Raw genomic sequence first — 15,902 nt, 5'->3', positions numbered from 1 at the left:
GTAATCCTAACATCTAGTACATTAGGTGGAAAGTGTTACCTACAAATTTAACGTGCTTCTCTATCTTCCTCAATAGTATTGACTAGGTTAGGACAAGAAAATTCCTCTGTGGCATGTCTTGATGTTTGTTTTTATTTCTGGTTATGATTTATTCAGCTGTGACTATATCCAGCTGTAACAAAATCTGGTCTTTATTTCTCCATTGGAAGAGCACAATAGTTTAATAACATTAAGTTCCTTAGTTTATTAATTCATTTATTAAGTCTTTCAACAAATACTGATTGAGCCCCTCATATATGCCTGGCATTGTTCTCGGTTCTGCATGTACAGCAGTTATCAAAGTCGGTTCCTGCCCACATGGATTTATGCTGTACATGTCAGCTAATGTACTAGGTACAGTATCCTTAAAGAAGAAAATCAGAAGGGTTTCATGTGACTTATTTGTAGTCGGCTCAGGCTGGCTTCTAGCGATTCGTGTCTGTCAGGTCTTCCCAAGCCCCCCATGTCAATGTCTGTTCTCTGAATATTCTGGAGATTGACATCAAAAGTGCTGTTCTTTCGTTTCCATAATGTTTGAAAAATGGGGCAAGATGTGCTTATCTCCAGTCTTCTAGCAAATCTCCATCTTCACAATCTCTCATATCTAAATTACACTAGTGATCAAACCTTAGTACCTGAGTTACAGCCGCTATCTGCATATCATCACATCTGCAAGCTCTAGGACATCACTGCAACTATTCAGTCCAGCAAATTCATGCACTCATTTTAAAATTCTTTCCATTTTAGGTACAGTTTTTAAAATGTATACTTGTTTGCTAGTCATATGGTATAAGCATGCTAAATTTAGGATAGATTAAATGATTGGCAAAAAAAGGATATAAGACAGTGTACACACTGATACCAAATATATAAAATTTATAGGAAGTGCACACATAGGCATATGGTAAAATGAACTTTGGTAAGATGTGCAAATATTAACAGTTGGTATCTCTCGCTGGTAGCGTAGGCTTCTTATTTTTGCTCATCATATTTTTCTATAGTGAGGATGTTACTTATGAGGGGAAGCAGTTAAAAAGGGACTTTTTTTCACTGAAATTTTTAATAATCATTGGTGAGATGGGTTGGAGTGTGATACTTTTCGTAAGACAAGATTTAAGGAGAAAAGATTTAATAGAGTTAGAAAATAGTATAAAGAGATAGTTGACTTGATTTTTAAAATATTTATTCATTTAATTTTCATGTAATACACAGGGTCTAAAATTCAAAATATATAAAGGTACACGCTGCTGGGCTTGATATTTAGCATTCCCATGCATATTTTTATACTTTTGGAATGTGTGTGTATATATATATATCTGTGAACAATATAGGTAGAATTATTTTGCATATTAAAAATTTTATAAATTGAATCATTATATGTATCATTCTACCTTTTTTCAGTATGATTTCTTTAGATCCATCTTTGTTGATGACTAGATCTAGTGAATTTTAACTGCTCTATACTATTCTCTTATATGAGTATGAGCTGCTTCCTTTTCTACAGTTGTGCAGAATTTTCATTGCATAAATTTACCATGATTTATGTAGTATGCCATTGTTGATGTGCATTTATGTTTCTAATTTTATAGTATAAAGCAGTGCACAAGTTTTTTTCATTTATGTGTTAACCGTACGTGCACGAGTACCTCTAGGATAAGTTTCTAAAGGTAAATGTGCTGGGTTGTTTCACATTTTACAATGAGTGTACATTTTACATTTTGATAGATGCAACAGAATAGTTTAATCAGTTTACACGTTCTCTAACAATATTCAGAAATGCTTACATTCTTGTCAGCACCATAGCCTTTCATTTTACTTGCTATTTCAAACATCTTTTTCAGTCAGTTCTAGTTCATCTCACCTTTTTAAGTTGATTTGACACATCAGCGGGAACTTCTCATTGCTCTTGGACCTTTGTTGACTCCTGAATGTTAAGTACATTCTGGTTGCTTTATTACTTTAACTTCTTAGATGATCTTTATTTAATGATTGCTTTTCCTATGATTTGCATGTTAGATTTGTATCATTAAAGTGGGGTTTGTTTTGTACTTTTAAAAATTACTGGGAAGTTTAGAGGTGGGAAAAGTCAATTGTGAATTTAAAATGAATTCTTAGGAGAGACTAGTTGTGTTTATGAAATGCACATTCTCTGTAGGTGTTTGCATTTAGATTGGTTTCAGGCATGAGTTTTACTATGTCATCAAGGGTGGTAGAGCATCTTGATATTCCTTCAGCCTTTCTGAGGCAGTCCTCCAGTCCAGGTGTTTGGTGTTTCCTGACTCTAGGAAGTATATAGTTCTTTTCATGGATTCAAATGTAATGAAAATAATAAAGTTAGCTTTCAGACAGCTTAAGAAATAGGGGCAGTGACAACAGGAACAGAAGAAGAAGACGAGGAGGAATTACCTACCAGGTAAACTGCTAATTCTATACCAGGTGCTTCGTTGTTACTGACTTAGAGCTTTTTTTTTTTTTTTCAAAGCTTCCTGATTGTTTGCCCTAGATCACTTCTTGAGAGCAGCTAGAAATAGGTAGTTCTCTGTTTAAATCAGAAGATGGCCATTTTCCCTTGGAATTATTCTGTCCAAGGCTCAGTCTAGGAATGGAGGAGATGCTGCCTGCTGGCGGGATGAGCTGAGGTAGGGAGGCAGAGACAGGAGGAAAAACTTGAGAGTACAAGTTTAACTTTTTTTTTTTAAAAAAAGCATTTGATGTGCATTGCCTTCTCTTTATTCTTTTCTTCCTATCCTTTCTCGGTTTGGGGAATTATTTAGGTTGAAGTTACAAGGTTTGGCTTGAGGAGAGTAGGCTAGCTAACGTAAACAGACAGTGAGCAGTGCTTTTTGTCTGTTTTGTTCTCTGATGCGTCCCCCATCATTGGGCAAGTCATTCATTATTGAATGAATGAATGCATGTAGATGCGAATGAAGTGGACTGGGCCTATGAGTCAGCTGGATGAAGTCTGCACCCTTCATAAGGTTTGAAAGACCTGAACTCTGTTCCAGCAGTTACAGGGTCGGCTGGTTCTCATCCAGTTCTTTCTTCTTCAGATCTAACTCTACACACTCTGTCTTCACACTTCCTTCCTTGGTCTGCAGTTCTGTACTACACACAGTGTCTGTTAGGATCACAGATGTGAAACACGTAGCACAGTGTCTGGCATAGGGGTGGCAGCTTATTATTATTCTGTTTCAGTACACAGACTAGTCACATGAGGTTTATCAAGTTAGACATTAGTTTCATTAAAGCATATTTATACCTGTTTGTCTAACTAATAGAGTTTACAACACCATGGATATTTGTTTATCAAGAGTGCACTAGTTAATAAATACGTGAGCTGTGGTTACAGGCATTGGGGGAGGGGCTAGGTTAGGGGATGGGGTCCTTCTGTAGAGGCGTGCCTGTTCCGAGAAGTTTCTCCTGGCTGTTCTTCCAGAGAGCCCAGGGGTAATAAAGCAAATAACCTCCACCATGCCCAGTTCAGGTCACTTTTTTCCTTATCCTTGCAAACTGTTTTATGCGTCTGTTTTCATGGACCAGTGAAAATGCAGAAATGTCTGAGGGTAATAAGATGAATTACTGCTCTAGTGGTTACGCTGCACACTGACAACCAACTCGAAATCCTGTGGCTTCAGGGCTCAGTTCTTCACAGGCCCTGCCCACCTCTTCGCTCCGCTCATTTTGTCCCCTCTGCTCTGCAGTGGTCCGGTGTGCACACCAGTTTTACTCCTGAACTGGGCTTTGTGGTTGGTGTTCCTTGTGCTTTACCACCCTCCCCCTCCCGAGGTAATCACGGGACTACATTTTATTTACGTCTCCGCTTAACCATCACGTCCCAAAAGAGACTCTTACCATACTTTCTGAATCATGCTTTTTTTCTCTCACGACCCTGCCTTGTCTACCTGTACCAATCTGTTTGTTGGTTTATTTTTATGATTCCTCTGCTAGAATGTGAACTGTATGAGTGAAGGAACCTTGTCTGTGAGTTTATAAGGAAGAGGAAGTGAATTGGCAGATTGCATACTGGAAACACTAAATGATAAATCTAGGAATCCAAAATTTTCCTGAAATTGATAGCAGGAAAATTCCTGTTCAGGAGTTCCACAGAATCCTGCTGTTGGCCAGGAGGAGGATAGTGAACAGTGAGCAAGCACGGGGCCCGTCCTCAGCTGGCCCTCCGCCTGGCCCCCCGCTGCTGCCCGGCCCGCGCCCCGGCCGGCCGTGCGGCCTGCGTACCGCCCGCAGCACAGGAGCCGGGCTTCCACCGGGTCTGGGCGCTGGCTGCTCCCTCCAGGCGCAGTGCCCTTCTGCCGCAGATTTCTCTGGCTTCAGAGCTTCTTGCTTCATTATTCAGTTTTTGACAACACCTTATTCTCCTGAAAGCATGTTTGAAGATGAAGAACAGTGTAGGCCTGTGTTCTTTGAATGTGACAACCATCTTGATGGTTGTTTATGTTGACTTAGATGAGACATAGTTTTTTAATCTTACTTGTTATAGCTGTTTTAAAGATTTGTTGTTGTTTTTTAATGTAGAAAGAGGGGAAAAAAGAGCGAGCTGTGGTGGACAAGGTGTTTTTTTTGAGGCTCACGCAGATTCTGAAAATCATGATCCCCAAAACATTTTGCAAAGAGGTAAGTCTTATGAAATTACAATGTTAAGTGTTGAACTTGAAAGGTCACATGATGTAATTTTATCTTTAAATCATTGCCTGTCCTACAAGTACCCTTGTTAAACAGTGCCAGTTTTTAAATAGTGTTTTCTTGTTCGTATTTTATGTGAGATACTAGAATACTTCAGCACAGCTACCCTGTCCAGGACTGCTTTATTATAACATGATGAAAACAAGGTTTAATTTAGAAAGACAGATGTTTTTATCGCATTAAGATGTTAACAAGTCACATTAATGTGGAAGATGTTCAAGGGTTGCTTCTTCATATTTGATTAAATATGTTCTTAAGATACCTAAATGATAATCTGAATTCAAGTATTTTCAGGAAGTGAGCTGGTTGTAAGAATAAAGTCTTGTTATCCCCTCCTTTGCCTTTTTATCAAGATTATTTTTGTCATTATTTGTTTGTATTTTTAATGACTAAAAAAATAATGCTGTGATCTCCCTCCTTAGTCACCTTGGTATTCTCCTTTTATACACTAAATACACCATTTTTGACTCTTTCTCCTCCCCATACTTCCCTCATCCTTTCAGTCGCTGGTGTCTGCTAATTTTTCCTTCTAAACATTTTTGGCTAGATACTACAGTGTTCTTTAATTAGTCTCATTCCAAAGAATCTCCCCCTTTTAAATCTTTTCTGCCAAATATGTCTTCTTAAAACATAATTGTTCCCCATTGTTCAGATTTTTAAAAGCATTAGCCTCATAATCTGTTGATAGCAGGAAAAGGCTAAGACGTTCTGAAGCTCTGAAATTCTCCGAGACAAGGCCCACTCCTCCATCACGCTTGCTCTCCTTCCCCTCACGTCAGCATGATGTCTTGTTGATTCCGCCTTGAGAAACTAAAAAATAATTTAATAATATTTTTCTCAGTTAGGTAGAGAATAATATGTTTCTTAAGGAAAAATTAGAACATGTAGTTATTTATTTCCCTCGGTGCCTAATTAGCCTCCCACTCAGAGAGAACCTCTGTTTGCATTTTGGTGTACAGTCTTCTTGTGTGTGAGCACATATTTTAATAAAAATGAGATCACACTGACACTTTTTAAATCTGCTTCCTCCCTAATGTTTTAAATGTTTTTTCCAAGTATCCTTGAGCTTCTCTTAGATGAGTCTCTTTCCATTCCTACTGTTCTCACTTACTTGGATTATTATAATCTCTTAATTGGTCTTTTTGCTTCTCCTTTTCTAACTAGTCTTCTTTCTAAAACTCTAAAAAAAACCACATTTGGCTTCTGTCTTTCCTATAGGGTTAATCACATGCTGACTTTGCCCTTCTTTTCAATACCATTTGCCTGGGAGATTCTTTGCTGTGTTACAGCCAGGCCCTGTGCTCTCATACTTTCAACGACCTCCCCCCTCCTGACCCTGCCCAACACCTCCAAAAGATAAATATATTTAAAATGCAACCTAACGCTCATCGTCTTCTTTGTGGCAGTGTCCCATGACTCTTCAGACATAATTACTTCTCATTCTACAACTTGTCTGACTTTGAAGAATCTTTATTTAAAATTCAAGCCACAGAGCTGTTTTATGAACTATCGTTAAGGGGTATAAAAACCCCAGCTCAGGAAGTGAAATGAACTCCCGTAGAAATCATAGATGACTGAAGTTAGAGATAGATTAATTAATCACTGTGTGAAATAAAGAAATGAAGAGACTGTGTATGAATATATGGAAGTTCATATGTATCATAAAGCGAGGGACTGTCTGAACAGACTGATCTTAAGTTTCTGACGTGCTCTACAAACCCAGTAATGGAATCGTGATTCTACGGACATCTTTTGTGTAAAAAGACATTCCAGGACTGTCAGTCATCAAAGTTGGGCAGATTTTGCTTACGTGAAACAAGTAAACTTGGTACTTATTTTAAGAAAAAATTAAGCAAAGAACATAAAGGAAAAAACTTTGTTTAATGTTAGCTTTATTCTTCAGTTGCTTAATTTAGCACTGAGACTGTGTTTAAGGTCTAAATTAGAAGTTAGCATTACAGTTAAGGCGTCACCTACAGATAGTACTGATGAAAATCAGCACGTTCCTCTGTTGTCAGCTGAATAGCTAACTCTGAGGTGGTGCGACAGGGTGGGGAGACGGTGTCTTCCCCACTAGCCAGCTCCCCAGACAAGGGGGGCAGCTGTCACAGCTCAGTCGCATCGGCTTTCTTTGACATTGTCTTCGTTCTTATGGATTCATTTATTACTTCTGTGTTTATGAATCCTCACCTTGTCTTTCACTTAAAGGGCTATATTTTTAGTACCTTCACCTTTTAAAAAAATAATACTGATTTTGCAAAAATTACACAAGTCGTAGGTGTAAGTGCCCCTCAATTCTGTAACTTTGAAATCAAACACATAATCCAGCCAACATTCCCCTGTCACACACCCTCTTCCCTGACTTCAGCTTCTAGGTTGCTGTCATAGTCCTCCAGTTTAGAACATTGAAGGTCCACCTTGAATGTGCGTGTGTTGGAGTTGGAGGCTGGAGGGTAGATTCTTGCTTCACACAGCAACTGACTTCTAGCCAGTACCTCAGCCTCTCACCTCTCTCCCTCGATCATCCATCTTGCCCAACATTGCTTATGTAATGCTCTCCAAACAACACTTTTTAACGTTTTGTTCTGCCTAGAAGCTTGCAACAGGTAGCTCTGCTGGATATTCAAAACCATAATTCTTATGGTTTAGTCTGTTTTTTACTTTGCATTAAATCTTTCTTTTTTTTTTTTAACTCATAATCCTCATTCTCAACTTTGTTTTACTTGGTCTGTTTAATGTATTTCTAATGTCATAAACCTCTTTTGCTACCTCAGACCTTCCCATCCTGCCACTCATCACTTGAAGTGATGCAAATATACTTACCTACACTGGTCTGTTTTCTTACTTTTTACGTGTAAATCTTGCCTTAATAACTAAATTGAAAGCCCTGCAGGGGCAGGGGCACTATTAGAGATTTTTTTAACAAACTGAACCAAATTTTTTCTACTTAGGCAAAATTTTAGGCTTCAGTGTTTGTATTTTAACTCTGTATTAGCAGTTATTGTCATTTTTATTTATTAGAATTGTATATTGAGAACATATGACAATCACAATGCACTGTGAGTCAGGTACCCAAGTAAACACTACTGCTTTCTGTCATTGACTGATTGTATGAAGGCAAGTCGTCTGACCTGCCTGGGATTCACTTTTGAATTCCAGATTAGGAAGTTAGATTAAATGATCTATAAGGCCTTTTCCATTTACATTATATTTTTAAACTTCTTTTAAAATTGTATTTAAAAATTGCCTGTAGGTAAAATGTCAGCCAACTATATTAAAGCTAAAATGAAGCTTTGAATTTAGAAACCAAAAGTCTCCACCAAGGTAGTGTTTCTCTTACTTTCTGAGGTGTGTTTGGTTAATTTACTATACCTGGTTTATTTTAGACAGGTTACTTGGTACTCATTGCTGTTATGCTGGTGTCTCGAACGTATTGTGATGTTTGGATGATTCAAAATGGGACACTCATTGAAAGGTACTTTTCTCTTCACCTTCCTCCTGTATGTGTGAAATACTGGTTTGTGTTACATTTAAGCATTATCTTAAGCAAGAAATAGATTCTAAATTAGGTATAAGTACTTAAGTCAAATTGTGCCTTTGTTCATTTACTTAGTAGATGTTTACTTAGTGTCTCCCGTGTGCCGCAGGCAGTTGTAGGTATGTACCTGTGAGCAGGCGAGACCCTGTGCCAAGCCCTGCAGAGCTGGCGTTGTTTAGAGGGTCAGAGACAGGAAACAGAAAATGTAAAGGCATTGTAATAATTACTGTAATGGGAGTTTTAAAAAGTCACAAAGTTGGATGTTTGAAATTAATGAGATAATTTGAGGAACATATCGAAGCATCTCAGGGAATCACATTGAGAATGTTTATTAAGAGGCAAAAAAGTCTTAGACATTTTCTTCCATTTCTGGTTAATGTTTTATATTTTTTTTATTACAGTCTTTGTACATATTGTGTTGTTAATCACTGCAACTAATGATTTTGAATTTAAAAACAAAAATAATAGTCAGAATATTAACATTTATCTGTTAATAAAGAATTTATTCCTTATGATACCAATTTGAATGTCAGAGTAGAAATTTTTTTGTTAGTATTTGTTTCCTGGTATGCAGTATTTTATCAGAAAGTTTCTTAAAATACTTAACTTAAGATAACTTTTTGAATGCCAGTAGTTGAAATTTTTAAATGCTCCCTAATTTTGAAAGCTTTTCCCCCTCGTATCTCTGATTTGCTTCTTAGAGGATTTGTAGGAGAGGAAGAGTGCCTTATGCTCATGTTTTCTGACCCCTCCCTGGCAGAATAAAGGTTATCGCATAGAATTAAAACCCTAACAATATACCTCAGAATATGTGTAAATCGTGTAGACGCCTATGTTGAGCTCAAGTCTCCTTGAATCCTGTGGTCAGTCCCATGCCTTTTTATTTTAATTAAAGTAATACATGGATAGCTTAAAAAGTAAAACGTGAGCATGATGTCAGATCGCCTCGCACCTCAGTCCTGTGCCCCGTTCCTCCTGCCCGTAACTGTCACTCCTGCAGCCAGCTGTCTTCTAACTTTTTCCTGTTTTCTCTCTCATTTTATCTCTGCATTTCATCGTAACACGTTACTGTTCCTAGATTTTTCAGTCTCAGTATGCGTACATTTACTTCTATTTTGGAAGAGGAGAATTGGCTCTTTTACACTCCTGCCCAGGTTCATTCTCATTCTCTCAATGTTGTATTGCAGTTTTTTTGTTAAATCAGAATTTGTTGTCTTCATGATTTTGACTTTTGTTTACAGCTGAGTCGCACACTCTTCTCTGGTAGTTTCTTTTGTATGTAACTTTTTGTTTTTTTCTGCCGTTTATAAATTGAAGTTTTTGTGTGCTTTAAGTTTTTGCCTGCTTCTTACTAATTCAACTCAAGCTTATTGACAACACTATAAAATCTCAGTATTATGTCAGATACACCAGATAAGCTATTGATTTTTATCTGTTACCACCCCACCCCATACATCTTGTTAGTTTTCTGTCTTCCTGCTCTCATCAGGATTGATTACATTTGAGCTCCTCTAAATAGCAGTTACGTTTGAATTTACTTTTGTTGTGATCTTGGGAATTTTTTTCATCTTTCCTGCATTAAATTGCTCTTGTTTTCTGGATCTTTTATATTCCTCTTCATTTTTTACTTTCTCATTTTGGCAGATGCAGGCTTTTTCTGAGAAAAGGGTACAAGGGAAGTAAATTTTTGAGATCTTGTAAATCTGATAAATCAGTCCTCTGTTCTTGCACTTGATTGATAAGTTAGCTGTTTATTATGCATTACAAGCTGGAAATCACTTTTTGTTAGAATTTGGAAAGCATCACCCTGTTGTCTTGTATAGGGCTCAGTGGGTCTCAGCCTTGGCTGCAGGATTGTTGGAATCATCTGGGGAGTTTCGAGAACTGCTAGTGCCTGGTCCCACCCCTGGAGTCTGATTCAATTAGTTATTGCTTTTCGAAGCATCCCAGGTGATTCTAATGTGCAGCCAAGGTTTAAAGCGGCTAGTCTAGGTTCCACACTGGGGGCTGGGGCCCGTCCCTGTGCTGGTCTGCCTTCCATGCCGGTGGGTCTGTTTTTCCTTCCTGTGGAAGCTTTTATTCCTTCATTGTTGATGTTGTGTTGCTGGTATTTGGAAATGTCACTGAAATGTTGGTGTGAATTTTTTCGCTCACTGTGGTTGTGCCAGGCACTAGGTGGGCTCTTTTCACTCTAGAAACTCATTCTTCATTCTGAGAAATTTTCTTGTGTCTTTAAAAAAAGTTCCTCCTCTCCATTTTTTTTTTTGGTACTTTTTCTAAAATCCTCATTAGTTGAGTGTTGGACCCCCTGGACTAATCATCTGATTATCTTATAATTTCTCTATTATTTTCATCTCTGACCTTTTTCCCCTATATTCTAGATATTTTCTTTTAACTTTATGACTGAATTTTTATTTGTTTTAATTTTATTTCTAAGAGCTGTCTTTGTTGTTTGAATGTTCATTTCGGTAGCCATCATTCTTTCAAGCCTGTGACTTTTTTTCTTTTCTTTTTTAGCTCCCTGCTGCTTTGTTTGTTTCCTTCGCTGTCTTTTGTTGTTCTGATCTTTGTCCTTCATGTTAGAGCTTTCCTCAAGCAGTCCCTTGCGGCTGTATATTCATATTTAATTTATTGGAAGCTGAGTTGTTTTTGTTGTTTGTCTGGTTCTCCTGAAGGGCTTTTGTAGAGGGATTCTGGTTGGTTTTGTGTGTTTGTGCCCCAGTGAGGAACCCTCTAACAGATCTAAGGAGTTAAGATAAACATAATCAAAATGTTTGTTCATTGCTGCTACCGCATCAGCTTTAGGAGGATCAGTTTCATTGTTAAGCTCTGTTTCTGTGAATTTTTTGCATGAGTAATTTGAGTCATTTTTATAATTAATGTAGAGAAGGCATTCTTGTCCTTTTGCATGATTATAGAATTTTGTATTTTTTCTTTTAATGATTTATTATTTAAATGTCATATCTACTAATAAAATTACAGCCTCCCCAACTATAGCATTATTAATTACCTGTGACGAAAGTAACAGGTTATATCCACTGTGAACAACATTATGTTAGATATCTGTATAGAATCAGCTACATAATACATATAAAGAACCCTGTACAGTCATGTTATAGAAGATTATTTTTAAAAGTTTTTTCCTTTTAATTCAGATTTTGTGATTTCATGTTTTTGTAACCTAAACGAATAATATTTAATCTTCTAAACTAGGGATTTCCAAAGACTTAATGCCCTGGAGAAAATGCATTACTAAGAGTAGATAGTGCATTAATTTAATCGATGATAGTGGACAAAAGGATAGTTATTTTGTAGCTTGAGCCAGTTTATAATTCTACTAGATAGAGTAATCAACTTGTTGGGTACTCAGTTTTAAATTTTAGTTATGAGATGTAGAAAAAATTTTTTTAAAGTTTTAAAAGTTTTTAAAAGAATTTTATAATTTAAACTTGCAGGAAACTTGCAACAACAGTACAAGGAACTTTCTTATACTCTTAACCAAAAACACTACTTATGAAATGATCATTTTAGAATTAATTGTTAACTTTCTTCTGAGTAAATATATTTGAGCCTCTGCCATGCATGAGATCTTTAATGTTTGATCTAATTAAAAGTTTTAAAATATTGTGAATTCATAATGTAGAATAGTTTATTTAAAAAATAACACATTTCTCTAATTTGCTACTCAAACTACATTGTAAATGTCTTTATCTGCCTTTTCCATTTTGCCCGTTCCAAAGTATGTTTAGATTTGTGTATTTCTGTTAAAATAGTCTCAGAGAGACTTGTTATGGTCCTTAATGTACTTAATTTTAATATTCTTTACATCGTTTAGGCTTACTTGTTAACAGTGACTAAAGACTTTGGAGTAGGGGCAAGTTTTAATAGAATAGACCCCTTCTTTGCGGTAGAAGGTCCTTTGAGGTCCTTCCATGATAATGGAGCTAATCCTTCATATCTTGTTGCTGCTGTTGGGGAGGAAGAAATTTTCCTCTGCTCCTCTAGGCTCTTCTAGCTGGTCTAAGAATTAAATTGATGTGAGACAGATTAACAGGAGAAAATCAAACAAAATTTTACTAACATATATACATGGGAAAGACCTAGGAAACTGGCCGAAGTCCTCATCTTAAACACCATCTTCAGCTAAAGACAAAAGAGGATGTTGGGGTAGTAGGTTGGGACTTCAGAGGGAAGGAAGGCAATTCACATGAAGACGGAAAAGCAGATGCTTGGTAAAGACTGTGGGACACAGAGTAGACTCTGGTCTCCAGCTCCTGCCTACTTAAGCCTGTGTCAAACTCACCACACGTAGCCTGTGTTCCACCCACCACACTTAGCCTGTGTTCTTTGCAGTATCTCTGGTGACAGCTCTATTCCTAAAGCTGGCCTTTTATTTAAATTCTTTGAGCAGCTAAGGGGGAGATCGAAAGAAAGACTCCCTGAGTCTTCTGTTTCTTAAAAATAACCAGCCTGAAATAATCCTTATGCCAAAGAAACACATTTTTGGGTGGCAAATTTTATTCCCCTATACTGCCATATATAATCATAATATATATATGTTACTTTATATATAAATATAAACTACATGTAGTATTTTATGTGGCTACATGTAGTATTTTAAAATTACTGAACTATCTTTTCTTGAAATACTTTCAAAGCATGTAGGGATCTTTATGAAATAAGTGATTATGATTGGGGCTACTGTCAAATTACTCTTTATTAATTATTATTTTTCTTTTGCAGCGGAATAATAAGCAGAGATAAAACTTTATTCAAGAAACCATTTTTTAAATTTATAGCTGCTACTCCAATGGTAAACCATTGCTGAAAGATGGCATGTGCTTTACCAAAGTTTTATCATCTTGTGTGTTTCACAGCTTGGGCAGCACGAAAGCACTTTGGTTTTATGTAAAGTCTCGTTCAAACAATTTAGATTTGAATCTCTAAACTTTTTGTGTGTCTTAATTGCTTCTTGTCTCTAATATACTTACTGCTGTAAACAACATTTTTGTGTGGTTCTATTTTAACTTTTTTCTAGTTCAGCTTAATTGTTTTTGTTTTTTTACTTTTTAGCAGTTATGTCAAAACTAGACTATTTTTCTATCGATCTAAAATAACACTTCTCAAGTATATTCTTGGGAATCTTAGCAATGATGAAGGAAATGCTACAGTGCCACAAAGCCCTCTCAGAGAGTTTTACAGCATCTGATACATTAGAGCTTTGAGAAAGTCTTTGGTAAAGACATTTGTTAGCTTTGTTTAACACAGGTTTTCCCATAGTTATTTGACCATGGAACTTTTTTGCCCTAAAAGACCAGTTCATATTACTTGGCATTATTCACCTTCTCCCTCATAAAAAGCAAGTTATTTCTTTGTTGTATGTATACCAGTCATTTTCATGTGTGGACCTAGATTTGAATCATTTAGTGCATTGTTTTTCAAAATATATTTAATTTACGTTTGATAATATTAATAAATGTTGCTTGAAAAAACAGCATGTGATCAAATAAATTATATTGTTATGCTTCACAGACATTTGAAACTCAGAAGTCCTTTACTTATAGTGATACAATAGTTTTCAGACTTTTTTTAAAAAAGTAGAAGAACCCTTACTTTAATTAAGTTCTTAATGGATATTTTAAAAACAGATAAATAAAGCAGATTAAAAAGAGGTAACAGATCTGGCTTAGTTGAAAACCACTACCATCTGTTTAGGTAGAATTTTCTCAGCACCGCAGTCAGTTTGATTCTCGGCGGTTTTTTGTCTACAAATAGCAGAACTGAGTAGTTGCAACAGAGACCGTATGGTCCACAAAGCTGGAAATAGTTGCTCTTGGCCCTTTATAGTAAGAGTTAGTTGATCTCTCATTAGTTTGTCTCCCTGCCATTAGCTCATACAGATGACAATCAGGATATTAAAATATTTAAAAACAGACAAAGAAACACTGGTTTGTTTGATCCACAGTAATCCATTCCTCGGTCTATAAAGCTGTTAATTGTTTTCACCAGATAAAACCCCTTTTGTAATGCTTAAGCCTGTTTAAATGACCATTGTTACTAAGGAAAGAACTAGTTATTATTCTCATTTCATTTTGCCATTTATAGTGATTTTCAAGCAAATTGTTTAAAATGATAAAATTTCAAAAGTTCATGTTTTGTAAGAAAATGTATTTAGCATCTTTTTTCTTACTGATTCTTGTGATTCAATAAAAATTTCCAAAAATAATTCTAGAGGTTTACAGAGATTTTTTTAGTGTTGAATATTGCTTCTTTTGCAACTAATGCATTGCATGTGATGGTTTGCAGTGGTATCATTGGTCGTAACAGAAAAGATTTCAAGAGATACTTATTCAACTTCATCGCTGCCATGCCTCTCGTAAGTGTAATTCTTTAAAAAGTTTTTGCACAGGAAAAATCACATCTTACTAAAATCTTTTAAGGATTTTTACTCAAGTTCTTTAAAGATTTATGATACTAAATTTCTATTTCAAGTTTAGTTTTGTAACTTGCAGAGGAATTTTTCAATGCAAACCTTTATACTAGGCAGACAAATTTAAAGGAATTATGGTTTAGTTTCATTGTATACGTTTGTGGGTATACACATGTGTGGATTTTTTCTCTGACTTCTAGTCCAGGGTCTCAGATGTTTAGTAGCACCACTAGATGGAGGTAGTACAGCTCCCCTGGTTGCGGTGACAGAAAATGTCTCCAGTGCCTCCAAACACCGCCAGATCTCCTATGGGAGCCTATAGCGAGGTTGCTGGGGCTGGGGGAGTGATGGGGGGGTGGCAGAAGTTCAGGTTGAGAATCATTGCTTTAGGTCACAAATGATTGTAGTAACTTGAGCCACTAATGTAGTTTAAGTTGAATTGGCATTTATTATCTGAATTTATTAAGAATAAAGGTTAAGTAGTCTAAATCATAAGCAATTCTCTTTGCTTGATTCTTACCTTTATTCTATTTTATAGGCACTGTAAGAATTTCAGTATTACAGATGTGGGAATAAAAGAAAGGGGCTTGATTGTGAATTAATGAGAAAATATGTCAGATTTACTAAAGCTTGATGACGGACATATATGGTTTTAAGACCTTTTAAAATAAAAAATTGAGATAAGCAGCACTGATACAAATCAAAGACTGAGATTCAGTCCAAGACCAGTGTTTTCTTGGGAAAATTATGTAAATGTGACTTGAGAACTATAAAAAAATTAATTTTAATAAATGATAGAAAAGAGTAGTAAAGATGACTCCAGAAATAATCCAGAAAATGGCATTAGTTGGTATAAAACTTGCAGTATTTTTTTTTAACAAATGCAAATGAAGTGTATATGGAATTCTGTCGTCTGGGGTTGCAGTGTAGTAGGAAGAGAAGATACACTAAGCGTGAATTTCAGGCTCCTGAAACAGTCTCTGTGCGCTGGATGGAAAGGTGACAGATTGGGCTTCTGTTTCTTACCTCCCCCACCTAAAAAAGGGATCAAGGTGCTTCTCATAATTAATGATCTTAACATATTCTAAAGTTAAGTTCCAGGTAAAGTTTAACATAGTGTAATACAGCTACTTGCATTTAGTTTAGCATGTTCTCTTTGTATCTTTGTAAATTTTAAGTAAAACAACTGACTTA

General features: G+C 36.2%; 1 protein-coding gene across 2 annotated transcripts in view; it reads left to right on the top strand.

Annotated features, from left to right (window-relative positions):
* ABCD3 (ATP binding cassette subfamily D member 3) overlaps positions 1-15,902 on the top strand; it is a 63,963-nt gene that overhangs the window by 18,383 nt on the left and 29,678 nt on the right. For both annotated transcript variants that reach the window (XM_006197335.4, XM_072968171.1), the window contains exons 3-5: positions 4,573-4,671; positions 8,127-8,215; positions 14,585-14,654. In XM_006197335.4, coding sequence (XP_006197397.1) covers positions 4,573-4,671; positions 8,127-8,215; positions 14,585-14,654 — 258 coding nt within the window. The remainder of the gene's footprint in view (positions 1-4,572; positions 4,672-8,126; positions 8,216-14,584; positions 14,655-15,902) is intronic.

Source organism: Vicugna pacos, chromosome 9 (assembly GCF_048564905.1).
Source record: "Vicugna pacos chromosome 9, VicPac4, whole genome shotgun sequence".
Classification (NCBI taxonomy): domain Eukaryota; kingdom Metazoa; phylum Chordata; class Mammalia; order Artiodactyla; family Camelidae; genus Vicugna; species Vicugna pacos.
The sequence above is the reverse complement of the archived record's forward strand: the minus strand, read 5'-3'. Positions and strand labels throughout refer to the sequence as shown.